The sequence below is a fragment of the Heptranchias perlo genome, chromosome 34 (genome assembly GCF_035084215.1).
Source record: "Heptranchias perlo isolate sHepPer1 chromosome 34, sHepPer1.hap1, whole genome shotgun sequence".
In the NCBI taxonomy this organism is placed as follows: Eukaryota; Metazoa; Chordata; class Chondrichthyes; order Hexanchiformes; family Hexanchidae; genus Heptranchias; species Heptranchias perlo.
The window spans coordinates 12,991,564-13,013,434 of NC_090358.1; the positions used below are offsets into that span (position 1 = coordinate 12,991,564).

Below are 21,871 nucleotides of genomic sequence, written 5' to 3' on the forward strand. Positions count from 1 at the left end.
ACGCACTTTCAAAATTAAACTACTAGAAGAGGATGAAATGCAGTTCAGTCCTGCACTGATGATTTGCTAATTTCAGCCACAGTGCTTTGGGGCCAAAAAAAGTGGACCTTGACTGTTATACACCCAGCAAATGGCACAGAGCATTGGCAGAGACCCGGCAGCATGTCACCTAAGCACCTAGCGCATGGTCCAAGAAAATTGGATAAAGGTAGACTGTTCATATCCACATTCTGTAAATAACAAAATAACTAATTTCAATATCACAGTAATGAAATGTAACAGCATGTGTAAAGCTGGAATGGTTTCTCCCTACAATTACCAATTATAGTCCACATCAGGAGTTCAAAAGCATCTCAACATCACTTCAGCCTTTTTGCCTTCCATCACTTCAGAATTTTAATATTCTATTATGTTTTTCCAATGATTAACTAGTAGTTTTAAGACATTTCTCAAATGGTTTCAAAAACCTTGGCTCTCCCTACAAGGCATAGGTACTGTATTAACAACCTCAAGCTAGTGAACCTAGGTCCCTATTATAGTTAGCATTTTCGAATTTCAACGTAATTTAAAAGGGATAACTAAGCTAAGGCAAGTCATGGCAGCAGACCTCGCACCCGTGATATGCCCCTCCTGCAAGATGTGGGAAGTCATGGACACTGCCAGTGTCCCTGCCGACCATGTGTGCAGGAAGTGTGTCCACCTGCAGCTACTGACCGATCGTATCTCGGAGCTGGAGCTGCGGGTGGATTCACTGTGGAGCATCCGCGATGCAGAGAAACTCGTGGATAGCACGTTTAGTGAGTTGGTCACACCGCAGGTAAAGGGAGTACAGGCAGGAAATGAATGGGTGACCACCAGGCAGAGTAAGAGGTGCAGGCAGGTAGTGCAGGGGTCCCCTGTGGCCATCCCCCTCTCAAACAGGTATACCGTTTTGGATGCTGTTGGGGGAGATGGCTCACCAGGGGAAGGTGACAGCGGCCAGCTTCATGGCACCATGGCTGGCTCTGCTGCACAGGAGGGCAGGAAAAAGAGTGGCAGAGCTATAGTGATAGGGGACTCGATTGTAAGGGGAATAGACAGGCGTTTCTGCGGACGCAACCGAGACTCCAGGATGGTATGTTGCCTCCCTGGTGCAAGGGTCAGGGATGTCAGAGCGGCTGCAGGACATTCTGGAGGGGGAGGGTGAACAGCCAGTTGTCGTGGTGCATATAGGTACCAACGATATAGGTAAAAAACAGGATGAGGTCCTACAAGCTGAATTTAGGGAGTTAGGAGTTAAACTAAAAAGTAGGACCTCAAAGGTAGTAATCTCAGGATTGCTACCAGTGCCACGGGCTAGTCAGAGTAGGAATGACAGGATAGCTTGGATGAACACGTGGCTTGAGAAATGGTGCAAGAGGGAGGGATTCAAATTCCTGGGTCATTGGAACTGGTTCTGGGAGAGGTGGGACCAGTACAAATTGGACGGTCTGCATCTGGGCAGGACTGGAACCAATGTCCTAGGGGGAGTGTTTGCTAGTGCTGTTGGGGAGGGTTTAAACTAATGTGACAGGGGGATGGGAACCGATGCAGGAAGTCAGTGGGAAGTAAAGTGGTGACAGAAACAAAAGGCAGTAAGGGAGAGTGTACAAAACATGACCGGACAGATGGTCTGAGAAAGCAGGGCAAAGACCAAGGGAAGTCTAGATTAAACTGCATTTATTTCAATGCAAGAAGTCTGATGGGCAAGGCAGATGAACTCAGGGCATGGATGGGTACATGGAACTGGGATGTTATAGCTATTACTGAAACATGGCTAAGGGAGGGGCAGGACTGGCAGCTCAATGTTCCAGGGTACAGATGCTATAGGAAAGATAGAGCAGGAGGTAAGAGAGGAGGGGGAGTTGCGTTCTTGATTAGGGAGAACATCATGGCAGTAGTGAGAGGGGATATATCCGAGGGATCGCCCACTGAGTCTATATGGGTAGAACTGAAAAATAAGATGGGAGAGATCACTTTGATAGGATTGTACTACAGACCCCCAAATAGTCAACGGGAAATTGAGGAGCAAATATGTAAGGAGATTACAGACAGCTGCAAGAAAAATAGGATGGTAATTGTAGGGGACTTTAACTTTCCCAACATTGACTGGGACAGCCATAGCATTAGGGGCTTGGATGGAGAGAAATTTGTTGAGTGTATTCAGGAGGAATTTCTCATTCAGTATGTGGATGGCCTGACTAGAGAGGGGGCAAAACTTGACCTCCTCTTGGGAAATAAGGAAGGGCAGGTGACAGAAGTGTTAGTGAGGGATCACTTTGGGACCAGTGATCATAATTCCATTAGTTTTAAGATAGCTATGGAGAATGATAGATCTGGCCCAAAAGTTAAAATTCTAAATTGGGGAAAGGCCAATTTTGATGGTATTAGACAGGAACTTTCAGAAGTTGATTGGGAGAGTCTGTTGGCAGGCAAATGGACGTCTGGTAAGTGGGAGGCTTTCAAAAGTGTGTTAACCAGGATTCAGGGTAAGCACATTCCTTATAAAGTGAAGGGCAAGGCTGGTAGAAGTAGGGAACCTTGGATGACTCGGGAGATTGAGGCCCTAGTCAAAAAGAAGAAGGAGGCATATGACATGCATAGGCAGCTGGGATCAAGTGGATCCCTTGAAGAGTATAGAGATTGCCGGAGTAGAGTTAAGAGAGAAATCAGGAGGGCAAAAAGGGGACATGAGATTGCTTTGGTAGATAAGGCAAAGGAGAACCCAAAGAGCTTCTACAAATACATAAAGGGCAAAAGAGTAACTAGGGAGAGAGTAGGGCCTCTTAAGGATCAACAAGGTCATCTAAGTGCGGAACCACAAGAGATGGGTGAGATCCTGAATGAATATTTCACATCGGTATTTACGGTTGAGAAAGGCATGGATGTTAGGGAACTTGGGGAAATAAATAGTGATGTCTTGAGGAGTGTACATATTACAGAGAGGGAGGTGCTGGACATCTTAACACGCATCAAGGTAGATAAATCTCCGGGACCTGATGAAATGTATCCCAGGACGTTATGGGAGGTTAGGGAGGAAATTACGGGTCCTCTAGCAGAGATTTTTGAATTATCGACAGCTAGAGGTGAGGTGCCTGAAGATTGGAGGGTAGCAAATGTTATGCCTTTGTTTAAAAAGGGCGGCAGGGAAAAGCCTGGGAACTACAGACCGGTGAGCCTGACATCTGTAGTGGGTAAGTTGTTAGAGGGTATTCTGAGAGACAGGATCTACAGGCATTTGGAGAGGCAGGGACTGATTGGAAACAGTCAGCATGGTTTTGAGAGGAAAATCATGTCTCACGAATTTGATTGAGTTTTTTGAAGGGGTAACCAAGAAGATAGATGAGGGCTGTGCAGTAGACATGGTCTACATGGACTTTAGCAAAGCCTTTGACAAGGTACCGCATGGTAGGTTGTTACATAAGGTTAAATCTCACGGGATCCAAGGTGAGGTAGCCAATTGGATACAAAATTGGATTGACGACAGAAGACAGAGGGTGGTTGTAGAGGGTTGTTTTTCAAACTGGAGGCCTGTGACCAGCGGTGTGCCTCAGGGATCGGTGCTGGGTCTGTTATTTGTTATTTATATTAATGATTTGGATGAGAATTTAGGAGGCATGGTTAGTAAGTTTGCAGATGACACCAAGATTGGTGGCATTGTGGACAGTGAAGAAGGTTATCTAGGATTGCAACGGGATCTTGATAAATTGGGCCAGTGGGCCGATGAATGGCAGATGGAGTTTAATTTAGATAAATGTGAGGTGATGCATTTTGGTAGATCGAATCGGGCCAGGACCTACTCCGTTAATGGTAGGGCGTTGGGGAGAGTTATAGAACAAAGAGATCTGGGAGTACAGGTTCATAGCTCCTTGAAAGTGGAGTCACAGGTGGATAGGGTGGTGAAAAAGGCATTCGGTATGCTTGGTTTCATTGGTCAGAACACTGAATACAGGAGTTGGGATGTTTTGTTGAAGTTGTACAAGACATTAGTTAGGCCACACTTGGAATACTGTGTACAGTTCTGGTCACCCTATTATAGAAAGGATATTATTAAACTAGAAAGAGTGCAGAAAAGATTTACTAGGATGCTACCGGGACTTGATGGTTTGACTTATAGGGAAAGGTTAGATAGACTGGGACTTTTTTCCCTGGAGAGTAGGAGGTTTAGGGGTGATCTTATAGAAGTCTATAAAATAATGAGGGGCATAGATAAGGTAGATAGTCAAAATCTTTTCCCAAAGGTAGGGGAGTCTATAATGAGGGGACATAGATTTAAGGTGAGAGGGGAGAGATACAAAAGGGTCCAGAGGGGCAATTTTTTCACTCAAAGGGTGGTGAGTGTCTGGAACGAGCTGCCAGAGGCAGTAGTAGAGGCGGGTACAATTTTGTCTTTTAAAAAGCAGTTGGACAGTTACATGGGTAAGATGGGTATAGAGGGATATGGGCCAAGTGCAGGGAATTGGGACTAGCTTAGTGGTATAAACTGGGCGACATGGACATGTTGGGCCGAAGGGCCTGTTTCCATGTTGTAAACTTCTATGACTCTATACCGGTTTTTACTTTTGCAGGTATGCACAGTTTCAACAAATAAATTGATTAAATATTACCTGGTAAAATGTGATCATATTTGTAAAAGAAAAAGAAATCCAGAAAATGCAGACCACATTCTGTGGAATGCAAACCTTTCACATACACGCCATTCAACATTAAGGTCAATCTATAGACATAATCCAGACATCAATACTGCAACTCCGATCAGCTCAAATATTTGAACATTGCTCCAAAATATTATCTTTTCCCTCTCCCATAGCTGATTAGGGTAAGACTAACTATATTTTATCTCTTCCTCCCCCCACTCCTGCAAACACACAAATACAAGCATCAGTTATAGCTGGGATTGAAACTGGTTCTCTCAACTGAGAATTCAGCCTTTTGCATTCTGTTTAATAGTCTGGTTAAAATCTAGTTTAAGCTAATTTTGTAGATTTTTTTCTCAATTGTTGTACATTATACATTTTCATTTTAACGATCTCCAGAAAATAGCCAAATACTGTGCTGTGCGTCAAGGAGTATTACTAATTTAGCAGAATACTACCAACAAACAGAATATTACTACTTTCTTTGCTAATATTTCTGGAAGCTGGAAGTCTTCACAGTGACATTTATGTTACAGAAAGGATAAGCAAAATAGTTCCAACCTGTACGGGGATAGGGGGCACAACAGTGAAATGCATTGAAAACTGGTGCTCATTATTAACATAATCCAGACCTTGAATTTGTTGGTAAATTAGGTACTTGCTTAGTTGATGACATTGTCACTAACTTTTAGATTGAGCTTTATTATAAAGACACAATGCTTATTTGTAATCTATAAATCCTTGGCTAGACTCAAAATTTTACTGTTCTTTGATTTACCACATTCAGAATCTAACTAATCTTACAAAGTTTAATTAAATATCTGGATTTTAAAATCTTTAAGCACTCAACTTATAAAGACTGTATTACAAACCAATTAGTCTGAAGTCTTTGTGCTGTAATGCAATAGTCCTAAACTCCTTAAATATTTGAAAGTTATAAAATGTGTACAAGGAATTTTAGTACAATACCTCAATTTTCCCTCCAGCATTTGGTAAGAACTAGTCACACCATCAATTTAATAGCAAGGTGTAGAAATAGAGGCACATAGGGAGTATTCTCCCTTCTGTCTTTCCCGATATCCCCATTCCAACAGGCAACCTAGTCAAACCAGTGACACTGGCCCTCAAAGAATCTCAACCATGACCATCAGCTAAGATCAGGATTCAAACTCAGGTTTCCTAGTCAAAAGTTCTAATATTGTACCTACAAAACCAATACCAGAGAGGCAAATACTCAAAGGCCATGCTGAAAATACTGCTTTCTGCCTGCAGTGCAGAATAACTATTGCAGACAGCCAACTTAGCATTCTTTTCAAATTTTATTAGGCTACATTACATTAAGATACAAAAAACTTGCTGAAAGCATCGGCCCTATATCCCAATATTAAATTTCAAGCTGCAAGTATAGTAAGAGTGGTTTCAAATCACTAGCATATTATGTTGATGACACAAGACAAATTTCATGCCAAATCCCATCAGCATTCTAACTACAAACATATGGGACTGTTGAATAATTTTCCCATTCTAGCTTGGTTTAGGCCATTGAGTATGTTAAGGGTAAATGAGGCAGTAAAATTAGATCCAGACTATTGATAATGCTAACAATTAATCAGATAAAATACCACACTCTGAACAACCCACAGACAAAAATGGTGAAAAAGATGGTAGGGGATGGGGCAAGACAGGAAAATAAAAACAGATAGAATCATTCAGGGAACTTCCCTATACCATTATCAGTACCTCACATCTGCGACCAGTTCAAACTGGCCTCGGGGGCCAGGGTAAATCGTAGCAAGAGCGAGGCCATGTTCTTTGGCAACTGAACTGACTGATCCTTTGTCCCCTTCACCGTCAGGTCGGATAACCTGAAGGCGCTGGGGATCTGGTTCGGGGGGGCTGGGGCGTGCACCAAAAACCGGGAGGAGCGTATTTCCAAGGTTAAGCAGAAACTGGGACTGTGGGATCGACTATCTCTCTCGATCGTGGGCAAGAACCTGGTCATCAGGTGCGAGGTGCTCTCGGTGTTGCTGTACGTGGCGCAGGTCTGGCCCATACCTCGCTCGTGCGCCGCGACAGTCACTCGAGCCATCTTCCACTTTGTCTGGAGATCAAAAATGGACCGTGTCCGCAGGGTCACGATGTACAAATCTCCGGAGAAAGGGGGGAAAGGCGTGCCCAACGTGGCCCTCATCCTGATGGCCACTTTTGTGTGCAGCTGCATCAAGCTGTGCATAGGCTCTCGGTACGCAAACACAAAGTGTCACTACGTGCTGAGGTTCTACCTGTCCCCGGTGTTGAGAAGGATGGGCCTGGCCACACTGCCATGGAACGCTCCGTCCAGTTGGACCGTTCCGCCCCACCTGTCCTTCGTGGAAAAGTTTGTGCAGAAAAACACCTTTGACCACAAGGCAATCAGCAAGTGGTCCGCACGTAACGTCCTCGAGACCCTGAGGGAAAAGGAGATGGTGGATCCTGTCAGTTGGTTCCCCGAGCAGACTGTCAATGTTATTTGGCAGAACGCCTCATCGCCAGAGCTTTCAAACAAGCACCAAGACCTAGCTTGGCTGGTGGTTAGAAGGGCCCTTCCAGTCAGATCCTTCATGCACTCCCGGACTCTCAGTGCCACCGCGTGCTGTCCCCGAGGAAGATGCACTGGAGACGAGACCGTCAGCCATCTCCTTCTGGAATGTGCCTTTGCAAAGGTGGTCTGGAGAGAGATGCAGTGGTATCTGTCCAGGTTCGTCCCGAGCAGTTCCGTAACACAGGATTCTGTGTTCTATGGGCTGTTCCCGGGGACGCACACTGAGACGGACATCAACTGCTGCTGGAAGACCATCAACTCGGTGAAAGACGCCCTTTGGTCTGCCCGAAACTTGCTGGTCTTCCAGTGCAAGGAGCTGTCTTCGACCAAGTGTTGCAGACTGGCACATTCCAAGGTCCAGGACTACGTGCTTAGGGACGCACTGAGGATGGGTGCGGCCGCCGCAAAGGCTCTGTGGGGAAAGGCAACCGTTTAGAGCCTTCCTGCCATTGTATACCGAGGGGCTGCAATCAGGGAAAAACCCCCTCGGGCAGAATGTAAAACTCAAATTGACGTAATGTACCCGTAATAAATCTGTAATGAATCACCTGTATTGATTGTGATGCAATGAGGCACCCTAGAGTGTCATGAACTGTAATTATGTCACATGTGTTTCATTGAACTGTAGTTGATGTAACCTGCAAATTGCATAATCTATATTGTGTACGTTTGGAATGTGATATGACAACTGTATTGTATGTACTGCTGCAAATTTTATGAATAAAGTATATTTTTTGAAAAAAAATCAGTACCTCACCAACTCTATGTGCCAATTCAGCTCAATTGCAATGTCAGACTCAGCCAATGCCTCCAAACTAGTTCCACAAACAAGGTAATTTTTACTTCATTTAAAACAAAAAAAAGTAGTTACAGAAATTTTTTATGGTGCGATTTAAGAAAATTAGTGATGTATGTGTTTTCTGTTTAAGCTCAACTATATTACCAATAACTGAAGTTTAACCCTTGGACATTAAAATGGACAGCTAAAAGCAATCATGAGTTGGTAGTGGTGTCACATTCTAACAAGAAAAAGGTGGTGATAAGTAGGGGTGGGGGGGCGCAAGGGGAGAAATAAATGATCAGAAACAAAATCTTTCAACTGAGGGAAGTCTCACCTGAGGCAGTAGCAGCTGCTGCTCCTGTGGTTGGCATTAGGATGAGCAGCAGAGAGCACTGGTTAGCAAAATACAGAAACCCAGCAAAAAAAGGACAAGACAGCATGTAGAGAAATAGCACAGGCATGCCAAGGTTTCCAAAACAAAGGCTACTTTTAATCAAACAGTAAATTTAAATGCAACACAAGGGGGATATTTAACCGTCCATGCAGCATCATCATAATCCATGCAAAAGAAAAAGCACTAGAATATAAATGTGACCAAGCCAAACAGCACCATTCTAAACAGATACTGCATGCATGACATGTTCCTTTATTTAGTACATGCAACTAAATTTCTGTAATTCAGGGAGGGTCTATTAGATGATTTCTTCTGCATAATACAATCTCCGGTTACCCTTGTTTCACGCAGAGAGAGAAAATAGATGCAGAACTGATACTGGAAGAAAAAACATGCCCTTTCCAATTAATTAACTACTGTAGGTCAGGAAGAACAGAGGAGAGATTGCTAGATATTCCAGCTTACATTCCAGTGGGTAGATGGAGTTAAGATACTGATCAGCCATGATCTAATTGAATGGCGGTACAGGCTCGAGGGGCTGAATGGCCTACTCCTAAATTAAATGAATTAGAAAAGATTCACAAGCACCATTTAAAGCCAGTTTTCAAAACAGCACAGATAAATCATCCATGTCTTCTATAGTTACAATACTTAACTCAAAAATTAGACATTTGCTAATCATTAAATCCTTAACAGTCCTATGAAATAAATGAGCTAGAAGAATTATTCCATACAATTTGCGTTTTAATGGGCTATGAAAGAACACTGGAGAAACTGCAGTTTTTCTAACTATTAAAAAGAGCTACAAAGGGTATCTTGTAATAGATATATAAGCTATTAAATGGAAAATAGAAAAGTGACATCCAGACTACTGCAAGATAAGCTATAGCAGGAAGGCATAGGCTCAAATTTTTGATATGCAAATTTGGAATGTCAGAAAAAATAACCAATACTTGGGACAGTCTCTGCATAGGGCACTGCAGGTAAAAACAGAGTAAGTTGCTGAAATGGAGACGCTAGTTCTTTCCTTCTGGATGGATCTTCTAATCTGAATTTCTCTTATGAACTAGGTTTTAGCTAGCTGCCCCAGTGGTCTAATAGATCAAGGCACCATCTAGTGCAACAGTACTGACCAGAATGTCTTGGTGCCAAGGAACCGTCCTTGAGCAAGTGTCAGACGCATAATTAGAAAGAAAGAACTTGCCTTTATAACACGTCTTTCATGTCTTCAGGACATCTCAAGGTACTTTTTTTTTTATTTGTTCATGGGATGTGGGCGTCGCTGGCAAGGCCAGCATTTATTGCCCTTGAGAAGGTGGTGGCGAGCCGCCTTCTTGAACCGCTGCAGTCCGTGTGGTGACGGTTCTCCCACAGTGCTGTTAGGAAGGAAGTTCCAGGATTTTGAACCAGCGACGATGAAGGAACGGCGATATATTTCCAAGTCGGGATGGTGTGTGACTTGGAGGGGAACGTGCAGGTGGTGTTGTTCCCATGTGCCTGCTGCTCTTGTCCTTCTAGGTGGTAGAGGTTGCGGGTTTGGGAGGTGCTGTCAAAGAAGCCTTGGCGAGTTGCTGCAGTGCATCCTGTGGATGGTACACTGCAGCCACAGTGCGCCGGTGGTGAAGGGAGTGAATGTTTAGGGTGGTGGATGGGTACTTCACAGCCAATGAATAATTTTGAAGTGTAGTCACTTGTTACGTAGGTATATGTTGCAGCTAATTTACACATTGCAGGGTCCCATGAACAGTAGTGTCCCACAAACAGTAATAAAATGAATGGTGTTTGAAATTTGAAATGTTGGCCGGGACACTAGGAGAAGCCCCCTCCTTCCACCACCTGCACTTCTTTGAATAGTACCATGGAATCTTTTACATCCACTTGATCAGGTTTAACATCTCCTCCAAAAGAGAGCACCTCCAACAATGCATGATTCGCTCAGTACTGCACTGAAGTTCTGTTTAAATTACATGCTCAAGTCCCTGGATTAGGGCTTTAACCCGTGGTCTTCTGACTCATAGGAGTGCTATGACTGAGCCAAGTTGAAAACAGAAGGGAAAAATAAAATGTCTGATAAAGCTAAATAATCTGGTCGTTATGTACCCTTGTAACCACCTAATTCTACAACATCACTTATAAGACCGGGGTGGGGGGTGCGGAGACTGTCCAATGCATCTTTGCAATTTTCTAATTTATATTTAATTCATCTGTCAAAATTCTTATCAAAAATTTCTAAAGAATACTATTGTCATGGCAGCAAATGTATACCAAATGAAGTTTTACTGCACCCTTAATGCTGAACCCAGTAAGAAAGTGCCAGATTATCTAGTATAGACACAACAATCAGCCAGAAAAAAAGCAATTAGTATGTGAACCAGTTAATAGCTACACCAGTCCTAATCAGCAGGATGTCTATTAGCATATTAAGAAATAAGCAAGGCAAGTTGAAATTATACTTCATGCTTCAGGAGTTTCTTCAGTACTTCAGTGGATAGTGGTACTGAACCACGTACGTTAAGGCGTTTGAGGTTCAATCCCTATTCTGTTCTACATTTCCCTGTGTTAAGATGGCCTGGGTTAAGGAAGCTAGGGAAGAAGGGGAGAGGTAAAGAAGGGCGAAGATTCCATACTGAACCACTGTCTACTAAAGCCAACAGCAAAAGTTTTTATAAATATATTGAGAGAGTGGTAAAGGGGAATGTGGACCCATTAAAGATGGATACAGGCGAGACTATAATGGATAATAAGAAAATAGCAGATTTGTTAGATGATTGTATCTGTTTTCATGGTGGAGGAAGAGGACAAAATACCATGGTACAAGGAAACCTAAAAATACATCAAGGGGAGTTACTTAGTGGATTTAATATCAATTTTAAATTTGGAAATGAAGAAAAATCTCTAGGGCTTAATGTTTCCACCCTAGGGTATTAAAAGAAATAGATGAGGAAATCACAGATGCATCATTCAATTTTCCAAAGTGCTCTAGATTCAGAAACTGTGCCTTTGGATTGGAAAATTCAAATGTCACTCCACTGCTTTTCACCATATAGATACTAATGACTCAGATGAAGGAATGTCAAGTTTGCAGATGACACGAAGTTAGGAGGCACAGTAAGTTGTGTAGATGGGAGCAGCAAGTTACAAAGGGACATAGACAGACTAAGTGAATGGGCAAAACTATGGCAGATGGAGTTCAATGTGGAGAAGTGTGAGGTCATCCACTTTGGATCTGAGAAAGACAACTCAAAATATTTTCTTAATGGTGAGACACTAGGAGCTGTGGAGGAGCAAAGGGATTTAGGTGTCCATGTACACAAATCATTAAAAGCTAGTGCACAGGTACAAAAAGTAATCAAAAAGGCTAATGGTATGTTAGGCTTTATTTCAAGGAGTTTGGAATTCAAAAGTGAGGATGTGATGCTTCAGTTGGTCAGATCCCATCTGGAGTACTGCATTCAGATTTGGGCACCAAATCTCAGAAAAAGAAAAACTGGCCTTGGAAAGGGTACAGCCCAGATTCACCAGAATGATACCTGGACAAGCTAGTTTTAACAGTATTAAACTAGTTTGTTTAAAGGGTCGAATCATGAGGGCAAGTTGCATAAACTTGCCTTTTGTTTCTTTAGAAGGTTGAGCGGCGATTTAACTGAGGTTTTCAACATTAAGGGATTCAATAGGGTAGATACCGAGAAACTATTTCCTCTGGTGGGGGAATCCAGCACAAGGGGGTGCAATCTGAAAATTAGAACGAGGCCATTTAGGAGTGAAATCAGGAAGCACTTCTTCTCACAATAGGTAGTGGAAATCTGGAATTTGCTCCCCCAAAAGGCTGATGCTGGGACAATTGAAATTTTCAAGACTGAAATAGATAGATTTTTGTTAAATAATCAGTATCAAGGGATTATGGAACTAAGGCAAGTAATGTAGTTGAGGTACAGATCAGCCATGATCTGATTGAATGGCAGAACAGGCTAGAGGGGCTGAAAGGCCTACTCCTGCTCCAATGTTCCGATAAATACATCCATATGTACATAATTTGGGGTAGTACTGGACTTATCTGGTATGCAAGTATTGCAGTTAACATTCACAATCTAGTTTCCTACTTCATTCCCTTTTCACCATAAAAATTTCCTTTCAGATCATTTGTTTGGTACTCAACACTTTCCAACCCTCAACCCATCTCTGAAAATTTAATCTTAGTGAATGCCAATTTTGAACATATTGAATCCAGCTATTTGTACCTTGGTGAACTGCACAAAGTCCTGAATGCAAGAATGCAGCAAAATGTGAATAGAGAACAAGCTTTGTACGCAATTATGGTAATGGCTGCACAAAATATCGAGTTCAAACCCATTTTCTTGGAACAAAATTGAACGAAACAGTACAACATGGAAAGCACTAAGGTACAAGTCAAAATTAATCATTTAAAGAAGGCAACATTCGGTTACTGTAGGTTTATAAAAATAGGTGCATTAGATAATGTAGTATGTTAAAATATAGAAATATAGAAAACAAGAGCAGGAGTAGGCCATTCGAGCCTGCTCCACCATTCAACATGATCATGGCTGATTATCTATCTCAATACCATATTCCCGTTCGCTTCCCCCATACCCTTTGACGCCTTGTGTCTAGAAATCTATCTAGTTCCTCCTTAAATATATTCAGTGACTTGGCCTCCACAGTCTTCTGTGGCAGAGAATACCACAGGTTCACCACCCTCAGTGAAGACATTTCTCATCACAGTCCTAAATGTCTTACCCCATATCCAGAGACTGTGACCCCTCATTCTGGAAAACCCCCCAAAGCCAGGGAAAATATCCTCCCTGCATCCAGTCTGTCCAGCCCTGTCAGAATTTTATACGTTTCAATGAGATCCCCTCTCATTCTTCTAAACTCAAGTGAATACAGGCCGAGTCGACCCAATCTCTCCTCATACGACAGTCTGGCCATCCCAGGAATCAGTCTGGTGAACCTTCGCTGCACTCCCACTAGGGCAAGTATATCCTTAGGTAAGGAGACCAAAACTGCACACAATACTCCAGGTGTGATCTCACCAAGGCCCTGTATAACTGCAGTAAGACATCCTTGCTCCTGTACTCAAATCCTCTTGCAATGAAGGACAACATACCATTTGCCTTCCTAACTGCTCGCTGCACCTGCATGTTTGCTTTCAGTGACTGGAGTACAAGTATGCCCAGGTCCCTTTGTACATCAACATTCCCCAATCTATCATTTAAATAATACTCTGCCTTTCTGTTTTTCCTTCCGAAGTGGATAACTTCACATTTATCCACGTACTTGCCCACTCACTCAACTGGTCTATATCACCTTGAAGTCTCTTTGCATCCTCCTCACAACTCACGATCCCATCTAGTTTTGTGTCATCAGCAAACTTGGAAATATTACATTTGGTTCCCTCATCCAAATCATTGATATATAGTGAATAGCTGGGGCCCAAGCACTGATGCCTGCAGTACCCCACTAGTCAACACCTGCCACCCTAAAAAAGACCCATTTATTCCTACTCTGTTTCCTGTCTGTTAACTAATTTTCAATCCATGCCAGTATATTACTGCCAATCCCATATGCTTTAATTTTGCACACTAACCTCTTATGTGGGACTTTATTGAAGGCCTTCTTAAAATCCAAATACACATCCACTGGTTCTCCCTTATCTATTCTACCAGTTACATCCTCAAAAAACTCCAGTAGGTTTGTCAAACATGATTTCCCTTTCATAAATCCATGTTGACTTTGTCTAATCCCATTGATATTTTTTAAGTGTCCTGTTATCACATCCTTTATAATAGACTCTAGCATTTTCCCTACTACTGATAGTCGTTCCCTGTTTTCTCTCCTTTTTAAAAAAAAAAGTGGGGTTACATTTGCCACCCTCCAATCTGCAGGAACTGTTCCATAATCAATAGAATTTTGGAAGACGACAACTAATGCATCCACTATTTCCATGGCTACCTCTTAGTATTCTGGGATGCAAATTATCAGGCCCTGGGGATTTATCGGCTTTCAGTCCCATTAATTTCTCCAGCACTTTTTTTTTACGAATTCTAATTTCCTTTAATTCCTCATTCTCACTAGACCCTTGGTTCCCTTGCATTTCCTAGAAGTTATTTGCGTCCTCTTCCGCAAAGTCAGAACCAAAGTATTTGTTTAATTGCTCTGCCATTTCCTTGTTCCCCGTTATAAATTCTCCCGTTTCTGACTGTAAGGGACCTATATCTGTCTTCATTAATCTTTTTCTTTTTACATACTTGTAGAAGCTTTTACACTTATGTTCCTTGCAAGTTTACTCTCACACTCTATATTTCCCCTCTTAAATCAATCTCTTGGTCCTTTTTTGCTGAATTCTAAACTGATCCCAATCCTCAGGCTTGCTACTTTTTCTGGCAACTTTATATGACTCCTCTTTGGATCTAATACTATCTTTAATTTCTTACATTAGCCATGGTTGGGCCGCATTTCCTTTTGTGTTTTTGCGCCAGAAAGGAATGTATAACTGTTGCAATTCATGCATTCGTTCCTTAAATGTTAGCCATTGCCTATCCACCGTTATGCCTTTTAAAGAAGCTTGCCAATCTATCATAGCCAACTCACTCCTCATACCTTCGTAGTTTCCTTTGTTTAGATTTAGAACCCGAGTTTCAGGTTGGCCTACTTCACTTCCCATCTTAATGAAGAATTCTATCATGTTATGGTCACTCTTCCCTAAAGGACCCCGCACAACAAGATTATTAATTAACCCCTTCTCATTGCACAACACCCAATCTAGGATAGCCTGTTCCCTGGTTGGCTCCGCAACGTACCGATCTAAAAAAAATCTCGGACACACTCCAGGAATTCATCCTCCACAGTATTATTGCTAATTTGGTTTGGCCAGTCTATATGCAGATTAATTTCACCCATGATTACTGTAGTACCCTACGTATGTTCATTAATATGCTGCATTGCTAGCTGCAACGATTCTGGAATGGTCCTTGTGACATTATCTAATGTGGATTAACGCCAGGGATAGTAACTTTCATAGTGACTAATATAAATTTTATTTTTCCATCAAATATATTCCTATGCATTCTTGCTTTCTCTACCCAAGAGGCCATAGTTCAGGTTTTATTCGTAAGGACATCCAAACCAATATTTAAATATAATTTTATTTCTCTTCTGCAGATCACAATTGCTTTCTAAAAAGGCAATACAATTCTGATTAACATAATGCACATTACACAAAAGGAAGCCCCATCCAGTTACATTTCACATCTTACACTAGAGAAGGAATCAGTTACATACCCAACTGAAAAGCAGTATAGATAATGGGAAATAAATTCCACACATTGAATTACTGGGCATCTATTCTACAATAAGTTATTTGTGTTCAGAATAATCGGCAGTTCAAATATACTGTCAAGCATGGACTGTTTGGATACTACAAATGGCAATCTGGACTGTGTTGCCAACATCAGTTGCCCAGCAGTATTTTGCCATAAGCGACACTATTTCTGTGAACTGTTGTCACAGAAGTTAGAACAGCACTGCAGGCCCTTTTGACCGTTTTATTTGATGATGCAGTTTCCCCAGCACAACTGGAAACCTGCAATGAAAATTTGGTAAACGTTATACCCCATTGAGTCTAGAATTTCAAAGTCTTTACCTGAGAGTTTGCAAATCCTGAAGTGCTTTTCCAGTACTGAATTACACTGGTATTAGATAACTATCTCTGCAGAGAAACTTATAGTGTAATTTGACTGGATTTCAGGGGGAATAAAATAGTTTTGTCAATTCATTAAGTACATGAGGGGAGTTCAGACCTTTAGTTATACTTGGCCTCATAATGATGTAAGGAATCTTACAACACCAGGTTATAGTCCAACAATTTTATTTTAAAATCGCAAGCTTTCGGAGATTATCCCCTTCGTCAGGTGAATGAGTGGAAGGTTCTCAAATCGCATATCTTATATTAGGCTGGGACAGCATCACACCAATCAAAAGGTGTCGTTGTTGTTCAAACAGGCCAGTCACAGAGAACAGCACGTCCCAGTACACTGGATATACATTGTGTCAATTACACAGACAGAAAGAAAGAGACCCAAATGGCAGAGAGAGAGAGAGAGAGAGAGAGAGAGAGAGAGAATATTAAAACACAACTTTTTTTTCCCCCTTTTTGCTGGTGGGGTTACATGTAGCGTGACATGAACCCAAGATCCCGGTTGAGGCCGTCCTCATGGGTGCGGAACTTGGTTACCAACTTCTGCTCGACGATTTTGCGTTGTCGTGTGTCTCGAAGGCCGCCTTGGAGAACGCTGACCCGAAGATCGGTGGCTGAATGTCCTTGACTGCTAAAGTGTTCCCCGACTGGGAGGGAACCCTCCTGTCTGGCGATTGTTGCGCGGTGTCCGTTCATCCGTTGTCGCAGTGTCTGCACGGTCTCGCCAATGTACCATGCTCCGGGTCATCCTTTCCTGCAACGTATGAGGTAGACAACGTTGGCCGAGTCACAGGAGTATGAACCATGTACCTGGTGGGTGGTGTCCTCTCGTGTGATGGTGGTATCCGTGTCGATGATCTGGCATGTCTTGCAGAGGTTGCCGTGGCAGGGTTGTGTGGTGTCGTGGACGCTGTTCTCCTGAAAGCTGGGTAATTTGCTGCGAACGATGGTCTGTTTGAGGTTGGGTGGCTGTTTGAAGGCGAGTAGTGGAGGCGTGGGGATGGCCTTAGCGAGGTGTTCGTCGTCATCGATGACATGTTGAAGGCTGTGGAGAACATGGTGTAGTTTCTCCGCTCCGGGGAAGTACTGGACGACGAAGGGTACTCTGTTGGTTACGTCGAGCAGAAATTGATAGCCAAGTTCCGCACCCATGAGGACGGCCTCAACCGGGATCTTGGGTTCATGTCACGCTACACGTTACCCCACCAGCAAAAAGGGAAAAAAAAAGTTATGTGTTTTAATATTCTCTCTCTCTCTCTCTGCCATTTGGGTCTCTTTCTTTCTGTCTGTGTAATTGACAGTGTATATCCAGTGTACTGGGACGTGCTGTTCTCCGTGATTGGCCTGTTTGAACAACGACACCTTTTGATTGGTGTGATGCTGTCCCAGCCTAATATAAGATATGCGATTTGAGAACCTTCCACTCATTCACCTGACGAAGGGGATAATCTCCGAAAGCTTGTGATTTTAAAATAAAATTGTTGGACTATAACCTGGTGTTGTAAGATTCCTTACATTTGTCCACCCCAGTCCATCACATCATATAATGATGGCATTGGGATGGATGGACAATTGGTCAATATTTAATCATGTGTAGGACTCCATGATTGACAACAGGTTAAAACCACTTGCTAGTTGCAATCTAAAAAGGCAAGGTTTACAACAGGACTGTAGTATTCAATACCTAACTCTATAATGCACATTTCACCTCCAGTAAAGGCAAATTTATTAAGACTCACATTCCTGACATATCTATCAGTGAGGAGTCTCTTCTACATAGAAAGTGAAATCAACATAACCTCTCTGACAGTACCAACTATGCCCAATGTTAGAGCTTAGAAATTTTTGGTCTGGGAGGCTGTATGATTAAGAATTTTGAAGCCTTACTAGGTCAGCCACAAGGCTCCATTTGTGCAGCTGGGTATCAGGTCTTTTATTTTGTCTAAGCTCTGCTATCTTAGCAATTATCTTTCTCAAACATGGGAATTAACTGTCATGGATAACAAGACTCTGATAAGCTGCAGTACAACTAGCTGCAGCTGAACTATGCATTAACCTTGTGTGGTGTGCACACTTTAGGAGAGATCATTTACCAGGTTGGGCATACTAGTATGCCATAGATAATAGTGTACAATTCTACCTCAGATGTCAGAGGCACAATAATGACAATTAATTTAATGCTTCAACAACATTTTTTTTTATTACACAAGTCTGTTACAATACCTTCAGATTCCAGAAATTTGAGTACGCCTTACACAAAGTATAATGATGGTCAAGAGAAGGCTCCAAAAGCAAGTAGGCTTGGTTGCTTGCAACATAAGCATTTTTTGAATTTATGCAGAACTTTGAAGGAACCACCACTGGATTTTAGGTAGTTCTCATGACAGATGCAATCTGACCAATAAAAACAGAAGGAACAGAACTACGGGATGCTTTGTATGGTACAGGACATTGTTTCAGAAGATCGTCCCAAATGGAAGTCTTCAAGGCATCCACTGGAATGAGATCTACTCAGTCAAGTGCCATGTTTTCGGGGGGAAAAAAGCTTTCATTTAATAGCTTTTTAAGTTTCATTCGATCCCTATCTTCAGACCTGAAAGGGTTGAATTCATCAGTAAAACATCCATGAAAGCTTAAGAAAATGCAAGAACAGTCATTACAATAAATAAATGGTACTAACGTGCTGGGCACAAAAAGTTACAAGACTTCCACCCAAAGCTCTTTATAGGCCCATTATCATGATTACTGGAACTTGGTTTGGTGGGGGGAAGATACAAAGTATAACCACGTATTCAAATAATATTTTATACAATTACAGAATTGTGGCATCCTTGTATGCTGGTCGGTAGAAAAGTATTTTTAAAAGGTGTTATTTATATTCTTCAAATCGGGCAAGACATGTGCAAGTAAAAAAGTGATCCAAGTGGTCTTAAAACTCATGTTTAGATGCAGGTTAATAAAAAAATAATCAGCAGAAAAAAACCCAAAACATTGTAAAAACTTGCACCTACAAATCACAACAACGTGTAGCTATACACATACTTCTCATTTCAGGAGTCTAACATTATACAAATATAGACTTTTGATAAATTGTTGTTCAGTAAAAACATGCCTTTAATCTCAAGTTTGGGGACTCTCCATTCTTGTCAGATTATATTAATTATGTTCTTAAAAGAAAGCACTCAAAAAACAACAAAGACAGGAACCTGGATCCAATCATCCCAGCAGCTTTGTAATGAGGAAGATTTTGAATTTTAACATGTTTAGGAAATTTTACTTGCCACTTTTGGGATCGTGAGGCTATCTTTAAAAACTACGCACTGTAGACTTGTTTACAAACTCGCAAAAAAGAACTGGTTATTGCCATGGGAAGCTTACTCTCAGTACTCAAAACTGAGGAAAATACTTAATTTGGCACTGTTACTGGTTGGAAATGCCAGTGCAATGAAACAGTCAAGAAAAATTATTTGGAATAGGAGATGCATGAGAGCATTAAGTGTGCATTTAATAGCTATGTTTTGGCATTTCCCCACTTCAAGCATTCTCCTAATGGGGTTAAAGTTACTTCTGCGCAAACTCATCTCAGAGCTAAATACATGCCTCCAACTAGTACTAACACTTCTCGTCAACAGGAAAAAAAGATGGTAACCACACTAAGTCCCATTATGCTATTAAAAAAATCTGCTTCTCCTCAGTTACAACACATTTAAATACTGTAATTAGCATTGCTGATGCATGGCAGGAATGTTTCAACCCCTCTCATGTGGATTTTATTACAATGTAACTGAATCTTTGCATATTAGCAGCAATTCCCATTAACGCAAAATGTTTCTAGATGATTTTACCCTTCCTGTAATCAAACTTCAGATTGCTCCTACTTTAGGGGATTTCTTTGACTGGTAAATGCCTTAATAAAAACCAAATGTTTGCCATTCCATGGTCTAAACACCATGTTTACACTGCATTAACATAGAAACTCTCATCTAAAATGGAGGGCAACCTTTTCTATTCATAATGAATTGCATACCATTGGAAGTAATGAACCTTAGAAGACTACTTTAATAATGTCAAGAAATTTTAACATTTAAATTATACACAATGTTCATATTAAATATAAGAATTTTCAGCTACAAATATGCTGAACTTTGACATTAAAAATAACCCAATGAAGTTTGATATTTTTGAAATGAAATGCTGAACAGTGTCATAATGAATGCACAATTTTAAAAAAATATATTTATAAGTCAGCAGTAATAAAACTGCTATGTATTTGCATGTGGTTTCATTTCTCTGCTTTTGCCTAATTTACAAGTCGAAGACAGAAAACTGAGGTAGATTTCGAATTCACCATTTGTTAACTCCCTCCCCAAAGACAGAAACATGCAAGAGAATAATGAGAGCCTGCGGCCCCAAGTAAAGCTATTACAGTACCTTTTTTCTCCCCTGTGAAAGGCACAACATCCTCCCTGTCCTTATACTCCAAGGCCTCCTTCTCTAAGAATGTGAGAAGCCGATCTCTATCAAAGGGGCCTGTTGGGGTTTTGACAGTATGGTCCTTCTGACGAAAGCCTGCTGGCAGGAGTGCATTCTAAGACAGCGAAGAAAACACTATTTTAGAAGCCTGAATAGAATACAGCAAACACCATTTTGACGTGTAGACACACACAAACAAAAAAAAAGCTGTTATACTTTTCAAAAAAGTCTCAAGCTTTAGAAATACCACGATTAACGCCAACCATCTTGCTAAATATACATTAACTTGTAGAAATAATGATACAGAATATGAAAATAGCTTAAATTCAGGATGTTAAAAACCATGCAGCTTCCCCTGAACACCTGGAGATTAGAACAATATGATCAATGCCACAAGATGCAAATGGTACAAATGTAGAAATGAGCCTGGTTCTGCCTTTCTTTTTTCTTCCTTGCCCGCCACAATGATTAGCATATCAACCTTATTTTAAAGCGTGTGTATCAATGTTACAGTGCAGATATCCAAATCTTAATGAACTGATGAGGATACAAGTGAATGAAGGTTTTATTTTTTTTTGGGGGGTGGGGGAAGAGGAAGAGAAGGAGGAAAAAGGAGAAATGAGAAATGAGAAATGGCTATTTGCATTATGACAGTCTCCAGAAATCAGAGACATGCAGAAAGAGCTAGAATTCCAAGTTCTGTAGCAGAGTAATAAGAATGTTTACAATATAAATATACACATACATATACTTACACACTATTTACAGACACACAAAGTTTGAAATTGTTTGCCAGGTCCAGTTTTTTTTGGGGGGTTGGGGGGGGGGCGAAATCAGAACGAGACCCATTTCTACATTTGTACCACTCCCAATTAAGCTTAGTCTATTGATTATTGAAGTTGTCCACAGTTTGCCTAATAGACATCACCACTATACTGAGAAAGGAATCAAGCTTTAGTGAACCAACGTCGTTTCAAGGAGTGCCATCGCACGTCTATTTTGCTAAAGGTGCTATGTAAAAGCAAATTGTTGTTGAAAGTTAAAATGCATATGTGCCATTTTTCCCCATCTCCCCATAACATTATTTATCTGTAACACCATCCCCAAGCACCATAGGTGGAATACATTGAATTTCTACTAATTATATTTTCCCTCATGAACAAAAGAAGTTTTTTTTCTTAAAAAAAACTTAATTTTTTCCTTGCATGTTATACAATATGCAGTGTACTTCACTAATCTCCATCACTCCAGCATTGGTTTAACTTCGGTGCCC

At 41.4% G+C, this 21,871-nt stretch overlaps 1 protein-coding gene across 1 annotated transcript in view; it reads right to left on the bottom strand.

Moving 5' to 3' along the window:
• Nucleotides 1-21,871, bottom strand: part of tmod2 (tropomodulin 2) — a 74,374-nt gene that overhangs the window by 23,116 nt on the left and 29,387 nt on the right. The window contains exon 3 of the mRNA XM_067971443.1: nt 20,557-20,713. Within this exon, the coding sequence (XP_067827544.1) occupies nt 20,557-20,713 (157 nt within the window). The remainder of the gene's footprint in view (nt 1-20,556; nt 20,714-21,871) is intronic.